We start from the raw sequence: 22221 nt of genomic DNA on the forward strand, positions 1-22221 counted from the left end.
GCTCCATAGAGCATAATGGCCCCACATAATGCTCAATACTGTATAATGGTCCCACATGATGCTCCATAGAGCATAATGGCCCCACATAGTGCTCAATACTGTATAATGGTCCCACATGATGCTCCATATAGCATAATGGTTCCACATAGTGCTCCATACTGTATAATGGTTCCACATAGTGTTCCATACTGTTTAATATCACCACATGATGCTCCATACTGTATAATGGCCCCACATGATGCTCCATACTGTATAATGGCCCCACATGATGCTCCATACAGTATAATGGCCCCGCATTATGCTCCATACAGTATAATGGACCCACATAGTGTTCCATACTGAATAATGGCCCTGTATGATCGTATGATGCTCCCTACTGTTTAATGGGCCCCACATAGTGCTCCATACAGTATAATGGCACCACATAGTGCTCCTTACTGTATAATGGCCCGGCATGATGCGCCATACTGTATAATGGGTTCCACATAGTGCTTCATACAGTATAATGGCCCCACATAGTGCACCATACTGTATAATGATTCCAAATAGTGTTCCATACTGTTTAATATCACCACATAGTGCTCCATACTGTTTAATGGCCGCACATGATGGTCCATACTGTATAATAGACCCACATGATGCTCCATACTGTATAATGGCCCCACATAGTGCTCCATACAGTATAATAGCACCACATAGTGCTCCTTACTGTATAATGGCCCAGCATGATGCGCCATACTGTATAATGGGTCCCACATAGTGCTCCACACTGTATAATGGCCCCACATGATGCTTCATACAGTATAATGGCCCCACATAATGCTCCATACTGTATAATGGCCCCACATGGTGCTCCATACTGTATAATGGCTCCAAATAGTATTCCATATAGTATAATGGCGCTCCATACTGTATAATGGCCCCACATAGTGCTCCATACAGTATAATGGGCCCCACATAGCATTCCATACAGTATAATGGCCCCACATGGTGCTCCATACAGTGTAATGGCCCCACTTAGTGTTCCATACAGTATAATGGCCCCACTTAGTGTTCCATACAGTATAATGGCCCCACATAGTATTCCATACAGTATAATGGCCTCACATAGTGCTCCATACAGTATAATGGCCCCACATAGTGCTCCATACAGTGTAATGGCCCCACTTAGTGTTCCATACAGTATAATGGCCCCACTTAGTGTTCCATACAGTATAATGGCCCCACATAGTATTCCATACAGTATAATGGCCCCACATAGCATTCCATACAGTATAATGGCCCCACATGGTGCTCCATACAGTGTAATGGCCCCACTTAGTGTTCCATACAGTATAATGGCCCCACTTAGTGTTCCATACAGTATAATGGCCCCACATAGTATTCCATACAGTATAATGGCCCCACATAGTATTCCATACAGTATAATGGCCTCACATAGTGCTCCATACAGTATAATGGCCCCACATAGTGCTCCATACAGTATAATGAACCCACACATTGCTCTACACAGTATAATGGCCCCACATGGTGCTCCATACTGTATAATGGCCCCACATGATGATCCATACTGTATAATGGCCCTACATAGTGCTCCATACAGTATAATGGCCCCACATAGTGCTCCATACAGTATAATGGCCCCACTGATGAGGGGGATGATGCGCAGGCTGAGCAGAGTGATGGTGGCGGCAGTGCTGAGGAGATGGCGCACATGCCTACTGGGAGGGCTCTGCGTGCCCCCTCTGGCATGCATGACATAGGTTCGCCTCCACTGATATAGACCATCATAAAGTCAAACATCGAGAGTGGCTGGGAAAACAAGAAATGGCAAAAGCAAACAAAGCAGCCAAGTCTGCAGAAGAATTGGAATATGTTCCTTAAAATGTTAGAATAACCTACTAGCTGGATACCTAAGGTCCTGCAATGCCTGCATATGAGGAAAGAGACATAGTAAAACAGGAAAACTATACTACATTTCTAATTTTAGGTATTTTAGGATCTTGGAAATGGGAATACTGCTTTCAATTTTTTATTCTTTAATAAACACGAACAAATGTTTACAAGAAGTGACATATCTATTGTGCAGGCGTTTTCTGCTAGGAAGATGCTTACAATATAAGTCAATGGGAAGGCTAAAAAGACGCCCTTTTTGAAGCTTTTCAGCAAATTGTTTAATGGATGACAATAAAACGTCAGAAAAACACCAATGTTGAAAAATGTTAACAAAAAATGCTGGTGAAAAAAACAATGAGATTTTTGACTACCAGAAAAAGGTGCAGTGTGAACACACCCTTATATGAAAGTATAGCATTAAGACAACAGTCACACATTGAGTATTTGGTCAGTATTTTACCTCAGTACGTGTAAGGCAAAACCAGGAGTGGAGGAAAAGTATAATAGAAACATGTGAACCACTTTTGTATTTTCTACCCACTCCTAGTTCTGGCTTAATACTGAGGTAAAATAGTCCCCACATACGGAACATGGTGCTATAGTGATGGGGCGCTAGTATTTGGAGCAGGCTAGATGGAGGACTCTCTGAGTGTGGCACAGCAGTGGTGCACATTCCCCCTCAGCTCCTGCCGTGCTGTCGGCTTGTGCTCTGCTCGCTGACCCCGACTCCCTGCTTCAGCTCTGACTGGAATGTGAGGGAGAAGGAGGAGGACGGCCTACTCCACCCACATGGGCTTTCCCTCACACAAGAGGAGAGAACAGGGGATGAAAAGGGCCTCTCACATCAGCCTGGTAACTGCTGCCCGTGAGCATCACACAGGCGAGAGAAAGGACAGCAGAGGAACATGGCATTAGGAGAGGTGAATCAGCATCCTGGCAGCAGGCACTGCCCGCCTCAGGGCCACGGCTCCCCATCTCCGCTCCCCGGGCATTGTACTGAGTGAATGGGAAGAGCCGGGCACATCAGCGAGCTGTACCTCCAACTGTAGTCAGGGCACAGCTCGCCTGGGCATGGGCAGCCCTGCCATTCACCAGTGACCCTGATCTCATCAGCCTGCCACCTGGCCACATCATGGGGGGCTGCTGACCACTTTATAGTCCATGTGCCAAAGGCGCAGCTGCGGTAGCCACACACTCTGACCAGTCTGTAGTGAACTCCTAGAGACATGGATGGAGATGCTGAGGTGGACCGACTGGAGGCCAGCGATGATGACAAGGGGCCAGACAAGGGCACTGTGGGCATGGTGGAGCAGATGAACCTGTCCTCCCCATCCCATTCACCTTCTGAGGAGGAAGGCGCCCCACAGCTGGCACCCAAACAACATGGGGTCAAGAGGCACCATCACAAGCATAACCTGAAGCACCGGTACGAGCTGCTGGAGACCCTGGGCAAAGGCACCTATGGCAAAGTCAAGAGGGCGATAGAAAGGTTTTCTGGCCGAGTGGTAAGTGTATCCTATAACTTATATCTGAACTTGTCTAATGGTAATCGCGACGATGATGATTGTATCCACGACACCGGATCATCTTATAGCGGCCGAGGCTAGGAAACTGCCATTGTGGCTCACACCTGCATGTTCCACATCTGCCTACCAACACAGTCGTACACCGCCACCTTTAAAGGCTGATCAGACACTTTCGCTTTTTCAGGAATATCCCTGTAAATCGGGGTTTTCCAGTGTCATGTAACTGTATGATGACGAGTTCTGCAATTTTCTGATACACTCGGATCACACAGCTCCATATCTTTGTGTCTCAAGTCCTATTCATTTGCATGGTTCTGCTTGCTGTCATTGAATGGGAACGCCATTATTTATAACCGGACGGTAACGTGTAAAGCAGCCGCACACGTCTATACCCTGATGATTTGTTACTGTGTAGAAAACATTATATTCACTGTGTAATGTACAAAATATATTGCCTAAACTGGATACAATTGTAGCAAGCTCTAAAATAAATAATAAATAATAATAAACAGCTCTGGACATGGACAAGATTCTATTCACTGATGTCAAGCAGAGGTTTTGACTGGTGAGAAGTTGAGCAGTGTATGTAAGGAGTAACGGGTATAGGAGGTGACCCTGATTCCCTTGTGGACCTGGTTCTGTATCCTGCGCAGCATTTTCCATCACAGGAAGCACTGTGAGGTCTCATGACAGTTTATCTAACCTTTGGACCCGATCGGGCTTCAGGCAGAGCAGTACGCAGGAGTGTGGCTGCTGCCCCCAGTCAGGCGATGGGTATAATGCCAAGGATATAATGTAGATGCAAAACAGGAACAAGCCAAGGGGGTGTCAGGTGAAAGCATCTAAGGGAGATATTTGCAGTGACGTCTGTCGTCTGTCACTTAGCCTCCCGCATGCCTGAAGGGATGATTGGAGAACGGGGGCATGTTAAGTGTATTTTGAGATAATCTTCTAAATATGTGGCCTGTGATGCAGCCAAACATGCACGATATGACCTATTAAATCCTGTTGATATAACATTCACTCCATTGTAATCCGCTTATCAGAAGTAGTTAAAGCGGATCTGTCACCAAATTTGACAATACTACCTCAATACATTAATAAGTAGATCTTTTCAGAACTGATGAGACTGGTGTACTCACTTTGAAAGTCCGTGTCAGATTGGCTGTATTTATAATTGTTTCCCTGCCTATTAAAATTAGAACTTTTTTAAGTGCACCTCTAGCTGGACTCATGAAATGCTCTTCTTAATATGAGGATTATAAGGTCATTGTGACATGGATGTTCACAGTAAGTACACCAGCCTCATTACGTATGAGATCTGTTTAATAACATATAGTGTGTATTCGCTTTCAATGACATTTAGATTTACTTTCGCATTAAAAGGGAAGTCTGGAGTAAATTATAAGGGCTTTCTCATGAGGACAACTCAAGATGGAAATTGGGGTTGGTCAAACTTTTAAGCCCCACATCAAATAGTTGTCAATATATTCCAGTAAAGTAAGACTATGGTACATGAATGGTTTTCAGAGTTGCTGTTTGTTAGTAGCTCCCAACTTTGGCTGATAAGTCTTTTTAGCAGAGACACCCCCATCCCAATAAGACGTCCTTAGGGTATATTTACAGAAATTATCATTTGTGGGATAAGCTTATTAATAAATGAAAAAGCATTTCAGCTGTAATATAAATCTCAAAACTGATCTCAGATTGACAGGTCACAATTCCAAACCCAAAAATAAGAAAGACAGATATAATTGAAAATCAGCACTTCTCATATGCCACCAGGGCCACACACCAATGGCAGGTGCATAAAAAAAACTAGAAAATAGTAAATGGTCTTATTGCGCATAGGAAACCAATTACATGCCGACACTCATTTTCCTAGTGCAGATAACAGAAGGAATGGTTAGACTGTTTACTAGGAATAGTTGCCTTCTACGTGTATGTTGGCTTGTATACATACAAATGGTGAAGCATTAGAAGTCAAATTCACTCCCATGCTCTGATATGTGTATGGGGAACCAAATAACCCAATGCCACTTTGGATGACAAGGCTACTATAAGTAGTTGAGGGTCTGGTGCAAACTTTACACCAAGACTAGGGATGAGCAGACCTGTGGAAGTTTGGGTTCTGGTGCTCGACCCCAACTTTAGTCCAAAGTTCGGTTTGGGTACCAGAACTGTACCCGAACTTGAACCAGAACCCGAACCCCATTGAAAGCAATGGGGACCCGAATATTGGAGTAGGAAAAATCTCTCTCTCTTGTCCTCAGACTTCCCCTGGAATTCTGAACATTAAAACGGACTTTGGGGAGAAGTCAGTGTTCGGTGTTTAGTACTGGACACTCAGTGTCTCGTAAGAACACCAAACTTTTCAGTTCGGGTTTGCTCATCTCTAACCTAGATCCATGAGTAGAGATAAGCGAACCCGAACATCAAAGTTCGGTGTTTGTACCGGACAGTTAGTGTCGGTACTAAACAACGACCACGGACTTCTCCCGGAAGTCCGTTGCAATGTTCAAAATTCTGGGGGAAAGATAGATTTTTTTCCAGCAAGGTTTGGGTCCCCATTGTTTTCAATGGGGTTCAGATTCTGGTTTAAGTTTGGGTACAGTTCTGGTACCCGAACCGAACTTTGAAATACCGTTCGAGTCGGTTACCAGAACCCGAACTTCCATCCATGGGTCCGCTTATCCCTACCCATGAGCTTCAAGCTACACTATGGCATAATGGACAAAATACTGTAGTCTTTCAAGCAAAAATGAACAAATGGGACACATTTTATAGTCACCAGAACTTTCATAGACATTGGTAGAAAACTAGACAGCTTTGGCGCTCTGAGCCCATTGTGCTCTGGTGTCTATCTTCATCACCAGTAATGTCAAGGATTTATATTGAAGTCACTACATGTATGATTACATCATAGTGAAAAAAGCCTGGTACATCATTGCCAACTGTTATATAGGTATAAATGTGGTCATTAGAATAATATTGTATTAATTCACCTGATTTCAGCAGCACCATATGATTATTCAGTGGGTATGGAGGCCTTCTGAATTTAATTTGGCAATAGAAGTCAGTGGAGAGAAGGATCAGGCAGTTAGATTTCAAGGTGCCTGATCCTTTCATTCTTCAGGATGATAAGTCAACGCCAAATGTATTTGGCAGCAGCTGATTCCCTTTTACCTATTTAGAACACATGGGCGCTGTGGGCCGACTGCAATCTAAAGTGTATGGCCAACTCAAGTGTGGTCTGCACCCTTCCACACCAATGCAGTTTACTTTTATCGGACACCCTTATCCATTACTGAAGTATCTGCATTGCATGATATTGTAGATAGCTTCCTCACTTTTTCAGTAGCTGCTATGCATACAGCTTCTAGTTGTAGTCAGAAAGACAACTGGCTCTGCGCATCAAGAGCATGAGGCATTTTAATGCCTAAGCAAATTACGAAGCTGGCCTGTTGTTATAGCAACATGACGTTTTCTGCCAGAGGTATTGCATTGAATAGCAGTGTGAGACTGTGTAGTTATGATATTCGTCAAGAAGAGAAACCTATCGTAAATATGGATTCAGCATCTGATACAGAGCATGTGCTTTGTAGACAATGCTGGGATTTTTTGACTGACCTACTTGGCCTGAAATGATGTACACACAGAATCCTTCTGGTAACAGAAACAGCATTTTCACTGAAGGCGATCATAACATTTTATTCATAGAGACCTAATCTGGGACCTCTACTGATGTGCTGAACATCAGTCCAGTGCTGAACATCAGTCCAGTGCTCATTAGTGACATGGAGTAGACCAAAAATGAAGAACATTGACCTGTTTTTTCAGAACTTTATAGTGGGCCATAGTACCATTGGTCTACCCATCTGATCTATTAAAATGTCACATTTTGTTATGGGGGCAATCACTTAAAGGGAACCTGTCACGTCCTAGCTGCCCTCTAGACTGCCCCCATAGCGTTGTTAGTGATGCAATGTGCATCACTAACGAGCTGTTTTCATGAAAATTGTTGGAGACATAATTATTTTATAACGTTTAATATACTTAGATCCTACCTGCGTTTTCAGTCATAGGGGCGTGCTTGTTATATTCAGTCATGGGCGGGCGCAGCAGTCCCTCGCTGCTGGCGCCACCCATGTATTTGAATCCTGCACCCGGCCGCCTGCACAGTGAGGCTGTGTGATTACCAGCTTCACTGCGCATGCGCCGGGAACATAGCGCGTCATAGCGCATGCGCAGTGAAGCTGTGTAATTTGCAGCTGCACTGCGCTATGACGCTCTATTCCCCGCGCATGCGCAGTGAGGCTGTGTGATTATCAGCTTCACTGCGCATGCGCTATGTTGCAGTGAAGCTGGTAATTACACAGCCTCACTGCACAGGTGGCCGGACATATACAAGTGCGCCTGCACCCCACAATATCAGCGCTTGCCGGGAGCAGGATTCAAATACATGGGCGGCGCCAGCATTGAGTGATTGCTGCGCCTGCCCATGACTTAATATGACAAGCATGCCCCTATGACTGAAAACGCAGGTAAGATCTAAGTATATTAAATGTTATAAAATCATTATAGATGCACCAATTTTCATGAAAACAACTTGTTAGTAATGCACATTGCCCCTGCAGGGCCCTTTGACGTGCAGGGGAGGGGGGAATATTTAAATTAAGCATATAGGCGGGCATTTCTTGGCATTCCCCGATCACCAAGCCTAGAAAAATGGATTGAATAAAAAGAGATTTCTCTGCAATCAGACCTGTAATATGGGCCATACCTGGTATGTATAGATTCACATTTCTATAACCTGTATGCCATATTAGAGGTCTGATAACTCCAAAGGGGTGAAGGATTCCTTAATGTAACAGATGATAAGCAGAAGTATATATGAGCATTCTTAGCAAGGAGAGAGCATTCCATGGACCATCATGTATTAACTATAATTCTAAATTCCAGATAAGAGCTAGCCATAGGAAATATTGATCTGTTTTCTTATACCTATTGTGCACCAGAACGAAAAACCGCTGTCCATAAGTGTATTGAACATATAGACATCATAGACAGACAAGTAGGCCTCTCGTCTTGACAGACCTCTTGGTCATGGCGGAGAACAAGTTATACAAGCAGTTTTGGCATGATGGCACTATGATTTTGGAATCCTAATTAGTGTTGAGCGAATGTGCTCAGTTAACGTGTTATCCGAGCATGCTCAGTCGTATCCGAGTATTTTCAGCTTGTTCGACTAATACAGAGGTCCCCAACCTTTTTTGCACCAGGGACCGGCTTTAAGCAAGACCAGTTTTCCATGGCCCGGTGGGGGCGGGGCTTTGGTCATATGGGGGTGGGGTTATGGAGGGGTGGAGCTGTATGGGGAGGATGCTGGCGGGACCTCGGTGTACAGCGCTGCTAAGTAGCAGCATTGTACATTGAGCGTCAGTGTATACAGCGCTGCTGCTTAGCAGCGCTACACACTGAACACCGGTACCGGGAGCCGCGTCACTGAAGCCAGTCTGCTGCCCCAGCACGCCCCACATAACATGTTCTGCCGGGGGCGTGTCAGTGAGGAGAGCCTGCCGCCCCACCCCGTCAGGAACACACCATGCTGTGCAGGAGGGCCGCGTCACTAAGACCCGCCCCGTGACGTACAACAGGTACCATGCTGTGCTGTGGAGGGCTGCGTCACTAAGACCCGCCCGACGCCCCACCCCGTCCTGCATAATGTTCTCTGCCGGGAGCTGCGAGCTGTCACGGCTATGGCAGAAAACATTATAAATCCACACAGAGCGAGTTCTGACCAGGCGCAGGGCCGCGGAGCTAGCTGTCAGCGGCAGGGCCGGCTCCAGGTTTTTCTGGGCCCCGGGCGAAAGAGTCTCAGTGGGCCCCTTTAACACATACCACGATTCATGATGCAGAGATACGGCGGAGAAATATATATATATATAGTACAATGCAAAGATTTCACTTCATGAGTGATATCTATTGTAAATTCTACAATAGCTCAGAAACCGGTGAATCGGTCCACACAGAATAGTGGCCCCCATATAAGGCTCCATACGGAATACTGGTCCCCATATAACGCCCATACGGAATACTGGCCCCCATATAACGCTTCATACGGAATACTGGCCCCCATATAAGGCCCCATACGGAATACTTGCCCCCATATAAGGCCCCATACGGAATACTTGCCCCCATATAAGGCCCCATACGGAATACTTGCCCCCATATAAGGCCCCATACGGAATACTGGCCCCCATATAAGACCCCATACGGAATACTGGCCCCCATATAAGGCTCCATACAGAATACTGGCCCCCATATAACGCTCCATACAGGATACTGGCCCCCATATAACGCTCCATACAGGATACCGGTCCCCATATAATGCTGCATGCAGGCTGTTACCCCCCACATAATGCCCCATACAGGCTGTCCCCCCCTTATAATGCTCCATGCAGGCTGTTACCCCCCACATAATGCCCCATACAGGCCCCTCCCTTTTAATGCTCCATGCAGGCTGTTACCCCCACATAATGCCCCATACAGGCTGCCCCCCCCCTTATAATGCTCCATGCAGGCTGTTCCCCCCCACATAATGCCCCATACAGGCCCCCCCCTTTTAATGCTCCATGCAGGCTGTTACCCCCCACATAATGCCCCATACAGGTTGCCCCCCCTCTTTATAATGCCCCATGCAGGCTGTCACCCCTCCTCTTTATACTGCCCCATGCAGGCTGTCACCCCCCCTCTTTATAATGCCCCATGCAGGCTGTCACCCCTCCTCTTTATACTGCCCCATGCAGGCTGTCACCCCTCCTCTTTATACTGCCCCATGCAGGCTGTCACCCCTCCTCTTTATACTGCCCCATGCAGGCTGTCACCCCTCCTCTTTATAATGCCCCATGCAGGATGTCCCCCCCCTCTCTTTATAATGCCCCGTGCAGGCTGTTCCCCACCTTATAATGCCCCATGCAGGCTGGTCCCCACCTTATAATGCCCCATGCAGGCTGTCACCCCTCCTCATTATAATGCCCCAAGCAGGAATCCCCCCCTCTTTATAATGCCCCATGCAGGCTGTTCCCCACCTTATAATGCCCCATGCAGGCTGTCACCCCTCCTCTTTATAATGCCCCAAGCAGGATGCCCCCCCTCCCCTCTTTATACTGCCCCATGCCTCCATACATTAAAAAAAAAAAAAAAATCAAATACTCACCTCCCTTCACCTCACCTGCTACCTGCTGCCCGCCGCTCGCTGCTCGGCTCCGAACTCCAGCGTTGTCGTTTCTTCCCGCTCAGCGCTCCCTGTGACGGCTCAGGGGAGGGCGCGGTGTAAAGACGTCACCGCGCCCTCTGACCTGAGACGTCACAGGGAGCGCAGAGCAGGAAGACAGCTGATCTGCGGAGGCACGGGGAGAGGTAAGTATCGGGCTGCCGGGGCCCTGAGCAAGCGGCGGAGAAGGGCGGGCGCTGACACCGCTCTCCTCCGCCCATAGCCCAGCGGGGTGCGTGAACGCCAGTGGGCCCCTCTGCCTGCTCAGAGCCCCGGCATTTGCCCGGGTGCTGACGCCGGCCCTGGTCAGCGGCGCCGCGGACCGGCTGAAAAACCCCAACGGCCCGGTCCTAGTCCGCGGACCGGCGGTTGGGGACCTCTGGACTAATATGTTTGCCTCCCTGTGGCTGCATGTTTTTCGGCGGTAGACAAAAACAACACATGCGAGGATTGGCTAACAAACAGTCAATCCCCGCATGTGTTGTGTCTGTCTACTGCTGGAAAACATGCAACCACTGGGAGGCAAACATATTAGCCGAGAACGCCAAAAATACTCGGATAAGACCGCGCATGCTCGGATAACACGTTATCCATGCACGTTCACTCAACTCTATTCCTAATCCAAAACTGATCTGGTGGTTAAGTCTAAGGCTAAATTTCCATGTAATGGTATTTGTTATATTTCAGCTAAGGCTTAAAGGGCTTGTACCAAGACTAGAAGTTATACCCTATTCATAGCGCTATTGCCGGCTTGACCTCCACTCCATTCAGATGCAGTTTTAAGAGTACCGTTCTCAGGGTCTCTTGGGGACCAGTCAGTGAAATCTGCAGCAATTATTGAGTTATCACCTATTCTGTGGATAGAGACAACTTCTTTGCTTGGTATAAACCATTGGTGGGATTCACGCTGTCAGGTAGGCATTAGGTAGCGTTCACACAGGCACTGGATTCTTGGGTCAAAACAATATGACGTTTATTTCCACTGGTTGCACAGTACCAAAACAAAGCCATAAACACAAAATCCCTAGCCTTGCCCAGGCACTAACTAAACAAAATAGACCCTGGCTACTCACACTCGACTGAGCTAGTCTCAGTTCGCTCAAGCACAATGACTCTTGTCCATAGCAAGCACTGATACTTGCAGTTTGGTGCACGCTGCCTGTGCAAACTCTTCTCAGATTCTGGTTTGTCTTTCTCTAAAGCTTCATTACAATCCACTCTGGTCAGCTTCCCTCAGCAGACTGACTAAGGTGAACACTTAGACTGGTTATATGCAGAGTCAGCCAGGTGTACCTAATCAGAGCCTGTAAACTAGGATTTAACCCTAACCTACCTGGCTTTGCTACACCCTTTAAAGGGATATTCCAGTAAGATGGTATCACCTATCCACAGGAATGATCATTACTTCTAGATCAGTGTGAGTCCACTGAGAACTCAACTAATCACCAGACGATGGACCTCTAAGTGATCTAGAAGTTATCACACATTGTGTAAATTAGTGATAATTTACTTTTACTTGAATATCCCCTTAAACTGTAAATACAGATTAGATTAGATTTCTGCTTAGCCACTTGGCCGGACCTGTAGACCATCTAATGTGTATGGGGTATCCCATGTTTCCCCTTACATACAGTACAGACCAAAAGTTTGGACACACCTTCTCATTTAAAGATTTTTCTGTATTTTCTTGACTATGAAAATTATACATTCACACTGAAGGCATCAAAACTATGAATTAACACATGTGGAATTATATACTTAACAAAAAAGTATAGTGTGCAAGAGTGTGCAAAGCAGTCATCAAAACAAAAGGTGGCTACTTTGAAGAACCTAGAATATAAGACATATTTTCAGTTGTTTCACACTTCTTTAAGTATATAATTCCACGTGTTAATTCATAGTTTTGATGCCTTCAGTGTGAATGTACAATTTTCATAGTCATGAAAATACAGAAAAATCTTTAAATGAGAAGGTGTGTCCAAACTTTTGGTCTGTACTGTATGTTGTCAAGGTAGAACCAGAGATCAAACATATTAACTTTCAATTCCTAATCCCAAAGACGATAATCCGCCACCAGAGGGGTCTGTCACAAGGTTTCTCCCCTCTCGCAATATAGAACACATGTATGCTTAGCCTATTGTATGTTGGGTGAGGTGGGATAGCTGTTGGATGATAGCTATCTGATATGTATGGCTACCTTAAGATTTTAGCAGACACTACTTCACTGATGCCAGAAGAGATATTTATATGACTTATTAGAATACTTTACTTAATCATTAATCTATAAAACTCTTTTTAATATTATACCCATTATTGTAATGGAAAACATCACTTTTTAGTTCTTTAGCCTCACAAAGTACAGTCTAATTAATCGTCAAAGGGCTGGATTAGTCCATGGAAACCAAAGCCAAGGCCAAGTTACTTGGTTTCCAATTTGTCTCCTGATGTGTATAGCTACTATATAGTATACAGAGACTGTCGCTCAACAGTTTTGTAGAGTTGCTGATTTGCCATGTGAAATGCCAATTAGAATAGAACCGGATACATTGACTCCTGTCAGAGCACTAGTCTAGACTAACATTCAGTTCTGTACAACGGAAAGTTGCTCAATTTGCAAATAAAGGGAACACAGTCTCATATATCCTAGTCTATGAGGTGTACTATAATGTATTAAAATGTAGTGTTACCCAGCTCTAATCCTTTTGCGAGATAACACGTACTATAACATTTCAAATAGGCTGGCAGTAGCTTTACTTGGATATTATACATTCCATAATTTGTATGATGTCACAGAGAAAATATGCGACCTCAGCTATTGTTATAGGTGAAATACAAGTGATTTAATATATAAACATTCTCATTCCAAGTATTACAATTCTTTATGTTATTCACCGGCATTAAATACTTGTAACACTTAGAATAGATTTTGTGTGATGAAAGGTAGGCCCGTTTCCAGCAGACATGGTGGAACTGCAGAAATGATCTGTGACTTTTTTCAGATCTATATATTTTTTTATTTTTAGTTTTCCCCAAGCCAGAAATGACATGAAAACAGATGCATGCTGCCAGTGGTACAGTCATATCTAATCCAGAGTCCAGAGCCGGTGACTGAAGCAATTATACCTCAGTTCCCAATTTAGGGCTTTTGTCTTCCATTCTCTGGCCGAAGAAGTTTTAGAATTTTACTAGTAAATTCATGAAATCTCTTCACTTTAGAGCAGATATCCTGAGTGTACTTCTCCATTCCAAACAGGAAATACATATATACTGTATATATATATATATATATATATATATATATATATATATATACAGTCATATGAAAAAGTTTGGGCACCCCTATTAATCTTAAGCTTAATGTTTTATAAAAATTGGTGTTTTTGCAACAGCTATTTCAGTTTGATATATGTAATAACTGTTGGACACAGTAATGTTTCTGCCTTGAAATGAGGTTTATTGTACTAACAGAAAATGTGCAATCTGCATTCAAACAAAATTTGACAGGTGCATAAGTATGGGCACCTCACCAGAAAAGTGACATTAATATTTAGTAGATCCTCTTTTTGCAAAAATAACAGCCTCTAGTCGCTTCCTGTAGCTTTTAATGAGTTCCTGGATCCTGGATGAAGGTATTTTTGACCATTCCTCTTTACAAAACAATTCCAGTTCAGTTAAGTTTGATGGTCGCCGAGCATGGACAGCCCTCTTCAAATGATCCCACAGATGTTCAATGATATTCAGGTCTGGGGACTGGGATGGCCATTCCAGAACATTGTAGTTGTTCCTCTGCATGAATGCCTGAGTAGATTTGGAGCGGTGTTTTGGATCATTGTCTTGCTGAAAGATCCATCCCCTACGTAACTTCAACTTTATCACTGATTCTTGAACATTATTGTCAAGAATCTGCTGATACTGAGTGGAATCCATGCGTCCCTCAACTTTAACAAGATTCCCAGTGCCGGCATTGGCCACACAGCCCCAAAGCATGATGGAACCTCCACCAAATTTTACTGTGGGTAGCAAGTGTTTTTCTTGGAATGCTGTGTTTTTTTGCCACCATGCATAACGCCTTTTTGTATGACCAAACAACTCAATCTTGGTTTCATCAGTCCACAGGACCTTCTTCCAAAGAGAAATTGGCTTCTCCAAATGTGCTTTTGCATACCTCAGCCAACTCTGTTTGTGGCGTGCTTGCAGAAACGGCTTCTTTCGCATCACTCTCCCATACAGCTTCTCCTTGTGCAAAGTGCGTTGTATAGTTGACCGATGCACAGTGACACCATCTGCAGCAAGTTGATGCTGCAGCTGTCTGGAGGTGGTCTGAGGATTGTCCTTGACTGATCTCACCATTCTTCTTCTCTGCCTTTCTGATGTTTTTCTTGGCCTGCCACTTCTGGCCTTAACAAGAACTGTCCATGTGTTCTTCCATTTCCTTACTATGTTCCTCACAGTGGAAACTGACAGGTTAAATCTCTGAGACAGCTTTTTGTATCCTTCCCCTGAACAACTATGTTGAATAATCTTTGTTTTCAGATCATTTGACAGTTGTTTTGAGGAGCCCATGATGCCACTCTTCAGAGGAGATTCAAACAGGAGAACAACTTGCAAGTGGCCACTTTAAGTAGCTTTTCTCATGATTGCATACACCTGGCTATGAAGTTCAAAGCTCAATGAGGTTACAAAACCAAAAAAAGTGCTTTAGTAAGTCAGTAAAAAGTAGGTAGGAGTATTTAAAACAGGAAAATGATAAGGGTGCCCATACTTATGCACCTGTCAAATTTTGTTTGAATGCAGATTGCACATTTTCTATTAGTACAATAAGCCTCATTTCAAGGCAGAAACATTACTGTGTCCAACAGTTATTACATATATGAAACTGAAATAGCTGTTGCAAAAGCACAAATTTTTATAAAACATTAAGCTTAAGATTAATAGGGGTGCCCAAACTTTTTCATATGACTGTATATATATATATATATATATATATATATATATATATATATATACAGTGCCTACAAGTAGTATTCAACCCCCTGCAGATTTAGCTGGTTTGATAAGATGCAAATAAGTTAGAGCCTTCAAACTGCAAACGAGAGTAGGTTTTATGAACAGAAGCATAAATCTTACAAACCAAAAAGTTATGTTGCTCAGTTGAATTTTATTAAATTTTAAACATAAAAGTGTGGGTCAATTATTATACAACCCCTATGTTTAATATTTTGTGGAATAACCCTTGTTTGCAATTACAGCTAATAATCGTCTTTTATAAGACCTGATCAGGCCGGCACAGGTCTGTGGAGTTATCTTGGCCCACTCCTCCATGCAGATCTTCTCCAAGTTATCTAGGTTCTTTGGGTGTCTCATGTGGACTTTATTCTTGAGCTCCTTCCACAAGTTTTCAATTGGGTTAAGGTCAGGAGACTGACTAGGCCACTCCAACACCTTGACTTTTTCCCTACTGAACCAGGCCTTGGTTTTCTTGGCTGTGTGCTTTGGGTCGTTGTCTTGTTGGAAGATGAAATTACGACCCATCTTAAGATCCTTGATGGAGGAGCGGAGGTTCTTGGCCAAAATCTCCAGGTAGGCTGTGCTATCCATCTTCCCATGGATGCGGACCAGATGGCCAGGCCCCTTGGCAGAGAAACAGCCCCACAGCATGATGCTGCCACCACCATGCTTGACTGTAGGGATGGTATTCTTGGGGTCGTATGCAGTGCCATCCAGTCTCCAAACGTCACGTGTGTGGTTTGCTCCAAAGATCTCGATCTTGGTCTCATCAGACCATAGAACCTTGAACCAGTCTGTCTCAGAGTCCTCCAAGTGATCATGAGCAAACTGTAGACGAGCCTTGACATGACGCTTTGAAAGTAAAGGTACCTTACGGGCTCGTCTGGAACGGAGACCATTGCGGTGGAGTACGTTACTTATGGTATTGACTGAAACCAATGTCCCCACTGCCATGAGATCTTCCCGGAGCTCCTTCCTTGTTGTCCTTGGGTTAGCCTTGACTCTTCGGACAAGCCTGGCCTCGGCACGGGAGGACACTTTCAAAGGCTGTCCTGGCTGTGGAAGGCTAACAGTAGTTCCATAAGCCTTCCACTTACGGATGATGCTCCCAACAGTGTAGACAGGTAGGCCCAACTCCTTGGAAAGGGTTTTGTACCCCTTGCCAGCCTTGTGACCCTCCACGATCTTGTCTCTGATGGCCTTGGAATGCTCCTTTGTCTTTCCCATGTTGACCATGTCTGAGTGCTGTTCACAAGTTTGGGGAGGGTCTTAAATAGTCAGAAAAGGCTGGCAAAATAGATCTTTAATCCACACATGTGAAGCTCATTATTCTTGGTGCCTGAACTACTTCTTAATACTTTAGGGGGACCAAACAGAATTCTTGTGGTTTGAGGGGTTGAATAATAAATGACACTCTGAATTAACTTTTTACGTTTTAAAAAAAACAAAAAAAAACAAAACAAAAACAAAATTTGCTGCAGTGCATTTCCCACTTCCAGGCTGATCTACAGTACAAATGTCACAATGCCAAGTTAATTCCGCATGTGTCAACCAGCTTAATCTGCAGGGGGTTGAATACTACTTGTAGGCACTGTATGTATATATATTGCAGTGCTCTCGTTCATCCATTGATGTCCCATTTCTATTGATTTAAACACTAGTCCTGACCCATTCTAAATCTAAAAGTGACATGCTTTGTTCTTTCTCGTCTAAATAGTATCGTTATTTTGGGCAGTTTTTTTCTAATGTACAGTATCTTAACAAACAGAGGCCTGTTTTTCTGGCACACACCTCCAAATCCCCTCCAAAGACAGACTGTAGTAGATTTAGGTTGCCCAAACATGAAATACCAGCTGTCTCCCTTTTTGCATACTACTATTATGGACTCTGAAATTCTATGGCGTTTCAGACAAACATGGTTGTAACAAAAAGCCGAAAAAAGGGGGAAGAATCGACTGGGGTCCTCCCTATGACTTCCACCCTCCTGACTGATTGTGTTTTTTTTTCTAATCTGTTTTTATTTTCTGATTTTAGATTTTTTCTCTGTTTTTCAAATGATTTGATTATGGAGGCAGCCATCACATCATTCAGTAATATGCTTTACAGCCTCTACAAGTATGAAAAGAGCATAGTACAGTAAATTGGATAAGTTAATTGACTTCTATGGGAACATTTTTTGTAGGCATGCTCTGATGTGTGCAGAGTCCATTTCCTCTAGTCAACCATACTAGGATGCACAGAAACTGTCTCTGTACCTCCTAATCCAGTTATACAGACATGTGACTACTGCAGACAATCACTGGCTGCAACAGTGATGCACTGTTCACCAGTAGGGATAGAGTTAGCTAATCCTATTCCTGCCAGAAGATATAGCTAGTAGACTAATGGTGAACCTGGGTAGTGCTACAAAGAAATAGCGAGGGAATGTCAGATATGTATAAGTTATTTTTAGACCAAGCACGGCTGTTTTAGGGTATGTGCCCACGATCCGAAGGCCCCTACGCTACAGAACAGCCGCGCGACTTCTACCCTCATATGCCAATGAGTGGCCACGATTTTTATTTTTTTCACATGTGGACTTTTCTCTTTGATGTTAGTCTATGGGGAAAGTCCACATGCGGACCCACAAGAGAATTTGACATGCTGCGGGTCGGAAAGACGCACCGCATGTCAATTTCCGCAGGTGATCCGCAGGGGCACAGAGACGCATAGTGGACATGGGATTTCTAGAAATCCATGCACTATACTGTAACATCTGACCACTGCGGGTTTGATGCTGTATAAATATGCAGCTTCAAACCCGCAGCATTCCCTGATCGTGGGCACAAACCCTTATTATTTTTTGTGGACAACCCCTGTAACATAAAAGCTTGATTTCAGCAATAGGTCATTTCCTGATAACACAATCCTATAAAATGTATAGGCAGCTACCTGAAAGCAATGACGTCGGGATCAGGTCACAAGTAGCATCTGGCTATTGCCTTTGCTGTATATAGCCCCATTGTTAGGATGGCTTATGTAGAGAAAATGTGCAGCATGCTAATGAGCCGGTATTCATTTTTATCATATATTTCCATATTATCCTAGATCACTGATCAAATGACTTTTGTGTTAATTTGAGCTTTAATTAAAAGATAATTTTATTACAGATTCAAGCAGACGGGAGGAAGCCTCTAAATAATGTAAAATGGACATATGCATTATTCATACAATCCCATTACAGCCACCAAAACAAAACTCTGCTTCTGGTAGTCACATATTCATGAGTCGTCAACATCAGTTTATATATTGTGTACTATTTACACTTCATAAAGTAATAAATATTTGGAAATTTCACTTTTAAATGTAACCACTAGATTACGTAGTGCTTACAATGGCATTAATGTAAAAGGATTACCCTTTCACTACTAATTTTACATCCTAAGATACATATACACACTTATAACTTGGTTTTTTAAAACAGTGATCATAGAAAGAAGCGTATATTTTCACTTGGTACCTACGGTTTTATGAGGAAGTGAAGATGGATCCAGCTCAACCCACCTTGCAATTAATTAAAATTCAACAATCTTTATTGGCAAATCCTTTTAAAAACTTGCAGAAAAGACAAAAAATGGACATCTCAGACGACAAAGCATATATTATGGGGTGGTGTGTATAAAAAATGCCATACTCGTTTCGAGTGAAAAACTCTAGAACACTGGCTATGATATATATATAGCCAGTGTTCAAGAGTTTTTCACTCGAAACGCGTATGGATTTTTTTATACACACCACCCCATAATATATGCTTTGTCGACTGAGATGTCCATTTTTTGTCTTTTCTACAAGTTATTAAAAGGATTTGCCAATAAAGATTGTTGAATTTGAATTAATTGCCCGGTGTGTTGAGCTGGATCCATCTTCACTTCCTCATTGACCCAGGCGCTGTGCAGCAGCGAGGACGCCATGCTCCATGCCAGACTGGGACAACATCTCAGGGGTGAGCTGAAATTTTCTCTTTATTCACCTACGGTTTTATACCATGCCCCCTTGCTAAAAACCATAAAAATGTCAATATCTCTGGAACCATATGATGGATAAAAAAATATCTTAAAAATAAAAAACTGGCATAATCGGGGGAGCAGTGGGAATAAAATACTTAGAGAAATCGTACACTTTTCACCTGGTGACAGATCATCCTTAAACTAGCTCATTGTATATAAAAATAAATAATAAACCTCATGTATGATTTCTAAAAATCAGTTTTATTAAAATGTTTGATAGGCTATGTGGCCACGATGCAGAAATGCTCAGGATTTTTTCCTGAGCATTTCTGCATCTCCCTGGTGGAAAAAAACGCATGCGGATTGTACATGCGTTTTCCTGCCAGGGACATGCGGAAATGGAGCGTTATTCACTGACATTTCCGCATGCGGATTGACAAGCGCTTTCCAAGCGATTAGCATCACTTGGAAAGTGCTTGTGACAACTAGGTCACACTATATAAATCCATGCAAACAGCATGGATTTATATAGTGTGACACGAGAGAGTGGTTAAAAATAAAAAAATAAATATATACTTACCCTCCGATAGCCCGCGCTGGCTTGCTTCGCTCGGTCCCGGCTGCCGGCAACGGTGGATTGAAAGACCTGCCGACCCGTCACATGACTCTGACGTCAGCGCAGGTCCTTCATTCCATCGCGAAGTGCCGGGAAGCAAGTAGGAGCGCAGCGCGAGCCGCCGGAAGGTAAATATACATTTATTTTTTATTTTATTGTTTTTTTACAGCTTTTTTAATGGTACCTGGGTGTGGATGAGACTCTCCTCTCCTCTACACCCGGGTACCATCCGCACATTAGAACGCGCCAATTACGCAAGTACAGATGCAGTCTTGCGGAATTGGCGCATTCTAATGCAAGTCAATGGCGGCGAAGACGCAGCACTTCCGCAAAATAATTGGTAGTGCTACGTTTTTTTCCGCAATGATAATCCGCAGCGGAAATTTCCGCAGCATGTGCACAGCACATGCGGATTATCATTGGGGAACATTGCTGCCCTTCTACCATGCGTTTTTAATGCGTTTCCGCAGCTGCAAAAACGCTGCAGAAACGCATTAAAAACGCATTGTGGACACACAGCCTTAATCTACTATTATCCTTAACTTCCTCAGTGTAAACAATGTATTGGAGTTTTTTTCTGAGGCTTTGGAGACGTGACCAGTTCCCTTTTGCACTGTTATTTAATTTATATACTGTATATTTTCAATATATATTCATAATGTTTTGTCCATAAGATATTCACTTTATTTCTCATTTTATTATTCTTAAATCCATGGCATCCATTATTGCAATGAAATGTATTATCGCTGCCTGGAGCAGTTCCTGAACAATATCAATGGCAGCACTTTAATCTATCTATAATGATGGTGGCGCAGTACAGATGGCTGTTCATGTTCCCCTCCCTTTCTCATACTGAGCCTTTTCCTGTACAGGTGCCCAGCAGTCAATGTGCTTGATCTTATCAATCATAGCAGCACTAAAGCCCAGCCCCTACAGCTGAATACACCAATCAGATGCTGCACTCATTGTTTGCACTGGGAATGTAGCAGATTAACAAATGTTAATAAATCTGATTTTTAAGACTCATGTATGAGGTTTTGCAGACAGATCAAATATGTGTCAGTGTCATCACAGCAACTCATAATGTGTGTATGACCCTTACGTGCTTGTATTCATTCCCAACAAAATCTGGGAATGTTCCTGAAGAGATGGGAGATCATGTCCTAGAGGGATTCCTTCCAGACCTGGATGAGGACATCACTGAGTTTCTGGACAGTTTGTGGTGCCACTTGGCAGCATATTTAATGATAAATAATGTTACATAGGTTCTCAATTTGATTCAGTTCTGGGGAACGTAAGGACTAGTCAGTGGCTTCAATGCCTTCATCATCCAGGAGCTGTTCACCCACTCTGGCTACATATGGCCCAGTGTTGTCCTCTACCAAGTTGAACCCAGTGCCCATAACACTAGCAAAAGGTCTGATATTGCTCCAAAGCTTTTACGAGATGCCCAACAGCAGTAATGGTACCTTTGGCTTTCACAGCGAGGTTTGTGAGACTTTTTGAAGGTAGGCCTCATAAGATCATCACTGACATGATGTATGATTGTTGCAGGCAGCAAAAGATTCACAATGACATCTCCAGATTCTTTCAAGTCTGTCACTTGTGCACAATGTGAACCTGCACTGCTCTCATCTGTGACGAGAATGTGATCCAATGGTGGGACTGCCAACTCTAGTCTTCTCTGGAGAATGACAATCGAGCTCCAGGATGCTGGGCCATGAGGACAGATCCAACTACAGGATGTTGGGCCCTCACTCCACCCTCATGTAATCTGTTTCTGACTGAAATGCCCCAAACGTTTCTAGATATTCCCTAGGAATGGAGTTTAACAAAGAGTAATACAGTGTGGTGTGCTTTTAGCTAGATGAGTTTTATTAGGTCTTCAATAGGCCAACTCATATTTGTGCATGA

General features: G+C 43.6%; 1 protein-coding gene across 2 annotated transcripts in view; it reads left to right on the forward strand.

The window, feature by feature from the left end:
- Positions 1 to 2529: 2529 nt before the first annotated feature.
- The window catches only part of NUAK1 (NUAK family kinase 1), a 136936-nt gene continuing 117244 nt past the window's right edge, over positions 2530 to 22221 (forward strand). For both annotated transcript variants that reach the window (XR_012251194.1, XM_073651587.1), the window contains exon 1: positions 2530 to 3401. Coding sequence is in view for 1 of the 2 variants with exons in the window: in XM_073651587.1 (XP_073507688.1) it covers positions 3123 to 3401 (279 nt within the window). In the remaining variant the exon portion in view is untranslated. The remainder of the gene's footprint in view (positions 3402 to 22221) is intronic.

This window comes from Phyllobates terribilis, unplaced genomic scaffold (assembly GCF_046119375.1).
Source record: "Phyllobates terribilis strain yellow unplaced genomic scaffold, ASM4611937v1 Scaffold_11__3_contigs__length_659146591, whole genome shotgun sequence".
NCBI classification, from domain to species: Eukaryota; Metazoa; Chordata; class Amphibia; order Anura; family Dendrobatidae; genus Phyllobates; species Phyllobates terribilis.